General features: G+C 44.4%; 1 protein-coding gene across 1 annotated transcript; it reads left to right on the top strand.

The window, feature by feature from the left end:
* Window positions 1-936: 936 nt before the first annotated feature.
* LOC110227383 lies at window positions 937-2,425 on the top strand. The gene is made up of 3 exons (XM_021021471.1): window positions 937-1,435; window positions 1,525-1,652; window positions 1,739-2,425. The coding sequence occupies exons 1-3, from the start codon at window positions 937-939 to the stop codon at window positions 2,423-2,425; spliced, it is 1,314 nt and encodes a 437-aa protein (XP_020877130.1).
* The last annotated feature ends 482 nt before the right edge of the window (window positions 2,426-2,907 follow it).

Raw genomic sequence — 2,907 nt, 5'->3', positions numbered from 1 at the left:
TTTTACCAAACTAGAAAAAGAGAAACCTCTTAGTAAAAGATATCTTCCCCAGCCGTCTATGTTTTGGAAAACGAAGATGACAGTCAAGGAATCCCTGTTCCCAGAGGGGATGAAGTCTTCACCCAAAGGGGAGACAAATTTGGTCCGCATTTCAGGTCTCAGTCGACCTCCGCTTCCCTTGGCGCTCTTTGCCGCCTTTGTAACATCCCCCAGGAAATTGAATTCTCTCTTCCTAGACCCAACGAGTCTCCGGAAGTGGTGCGAGAGGGTTACTTTTGTGCGTACGAAGTCTATTTCAAAGGTTGTGGTTTGTTTTTTCCCGTACCGGAAGTTCTTCTTTTATACCTCCTCCACCTAGGGATTGCCTTTCCCCAAATGGCTCCTAACTTTCTTCGATACGTTCTGAGTACCCTGACTGTTTCGGCAGAAGCAGGGTTTTCCCTCTCCACCAGTAAACTCTTAGGGCTATTTCGAGCCCGTGAATCCGCAACAGCGGGTATTTTTTCTATAAACCCTATCCTTGACCGTAACCTGATCGACGGAATGCCCTCGAATGACGGGTCTTGGAGGAAATACTGGTTCTTTTTCCGAGTCAACCCCCATTGCGTTCAAGGTCTTTCCGTTCTTCTTCTCGCCAATTGGTCGGCTAAACTTGGTTAAAAATCCAACCTTTACTACTTTCCACTGTATTAAGTAAAAGAGATAGAATTCTTAACCCAATACTTTGTTTCAGGAAACCAGACGATCCCCCGCCCAACCGTTGACTTCTTATCCTCCTTTTGAATCGTTTCCGAGGGTGAAACAAATTGGAATTCCTTCATCCTTCAACGCATTCATAAAGCGGGGCTCGCCATTAAAGACGGTCAGACTCACCCCCTCGATCCTCCTCCCGAGGAGAAAGACGTCTCGAGCCTGAATGCTCGAGATAAAATAAAGATGCAGGCTGAAATCAAGGCTCTTAAGGATCAGCTATCCGAAATCGGGAGAAAGAAACGGATAGCTGCAATCTCCAGGGTTGGTAACTTCCACAGGAAGACCCTCTTGGTTGATGACGGTTCATTAGAAGCAGCCCTGTCAGCCGCGGTGGATACTCATGGAGCCAAGATCCTTAACAACCCTCCAGTTGCCATCGCAACTTGCCCTTCCGAACCAGGGTGTGAGGGAGAAATAACCTCCTCTCCTTGTACAAAGAGGAAGGCTCCAGATTCCGATAATCTATCAAACGAGAGACTTAAAACCATGAGATTAAGTTCTCCCCCACGAGTCTCTAGCCCTCTATGTTCTATTTCTCCCTCTTCAGAACCTTTAAACTCCGAGCTTCCTCTTCCGGGTGACAGAGTAATTTCAGAGGAAATTGATGAGCCGAGATCGGAGGCTCCCCTATCTCAAGGACTGAGTGTTAGGACTCAAAATCCTTTACCCGCTTCGATTTCAGGTAAGTTTTTACTTAAAAAGCGAGCATTAGCAAAACTTGCCACATATTGCATCTATTTTATTAATTTGCTATTCTCCTCTGCTTAGCAGGCGAAGAAGAGATTGGAGACATCTTCCAAAGTTTCCAAACCAGGCAAGGGGCGTCTCTTCCTCCATTTTCGGTTTGGAGGCCGGAAGTACGTCAGATGTTCGCCAATCGAGCTTGCTACCTATCCCAGGTTCGGATCTTTTAGATTATGAAAATCTCCCTTCCTTAGGTAAAAGCTTCTTGTCTAAACGACATGTTTTTTTTTTTACTCCGAAGGCGTTTATGGAGACTAATGGAATGATCTTCCATTATGAGAACCTTCTTCATCAAGCGAAGAGAGAGACCGCAAAGGCTAAGAAGGAGGTTGATGATCTCAGATTAGCCAACCAATCCAAGCGACTTGAGCGGGAAAAAGCATTCGAGTCGTCTTTTGAAAATATGAAGAAACCTCTAGCAGCTAACGAGCAACGCATCAGAATTCCGAATGCTGAAAGAGATTCTGCGAGGTCTAATGCTCTTCGCTTGGAGGCTGAGATAGAGGAGAATACGACTTTGTTCGAAGAGGCAAATCAAGAGATCGAGCTTTTAACTAGGAACAGGGCTCGCGATATCGCTGAAGCCGAACATAATGCTCGAGAAGAGATGAGGGGATTCGGTAGGCAACTTATTCAATTTGTTACGAAGTTCATCAAGGACGAAGAGGTCTGGACTAAACTTCTAACAGATCAAGCCGAACTGAAGAGCAATCTAGACCTTATTAAGGAACTAGAGGCTGGGAGAGTTTCGTTCGAGAACGAGAGGAGCGAAGTTGCTGCCGAACTCGCTATGGTTGAGTCCGAGTTATCCTCGGCTTCCCGTCCTACTCTCGATCTGAAACAATTTTCTTTGGTATTTGGAGATTCCCCATCTCAATTCGAGGTAGGTGAAGGTTCTCGGCCACATGAGGGTTCTCCAGAGGTGTAGGAACGCTCTCTTTTTTTTAAAGAATTGTTTTGTTGAGTCCATGAGGATTATTCCGTTTGACGGAAATATTTTGTTCAATTAGTGTAACCGAACACAACCATGTACATGCTTTGGCATATGATTTTTTTTTTTTAGCAAAAACGTTTGGACACGATTCTAGGTTTGCAAGTCCTAGCCTGCCAAAGAGGTTTTATGAATTGTGAGAGATGAGCTGATCACGCTCACTTGCATTTTTTAAAGAAAAAATCTTAATAAGTATTTTTCCTCGGTCTCTCGAAGGCGAGGATGGAGCTCGGCTTAAGTTTTCTTTTTATATCGAGGGATAAGATTAATAATTCATGAGAATTTTATCATAAATACGACCAAGCAATGATTTCGATCGTTGCCCATGATGGCTTCGGAATCGCTGGGCCGCGTTTTAATTGGATCTGAAGCCTGCTCCAATAGGCCAACAATATATAATTATTTTTAGAAATCTGAAC

The sequence above is a fragment of the Arabidopsis lyrata genome (assembly GCF_000004255.2).
Source record: "Arabidopsis lyrata subsp. lyrata unplaced genomic scaffold ARALYscaffold_6, whole genome shotgun sequence".
Taxonomy (NCBI): domain Eukaryota; kingdom Viridiplantae; phylum Streptophyta; class Magnoliopsida; order Brassicales; family Brassicaceae; genus Arabidopsis; species Arabidopsis lyrata.
The sequence above is the reverse complement of the archived record's forward strand: the minus strand, read 5'-3'. Positions and strand labels throughout refer to the sequence as shown.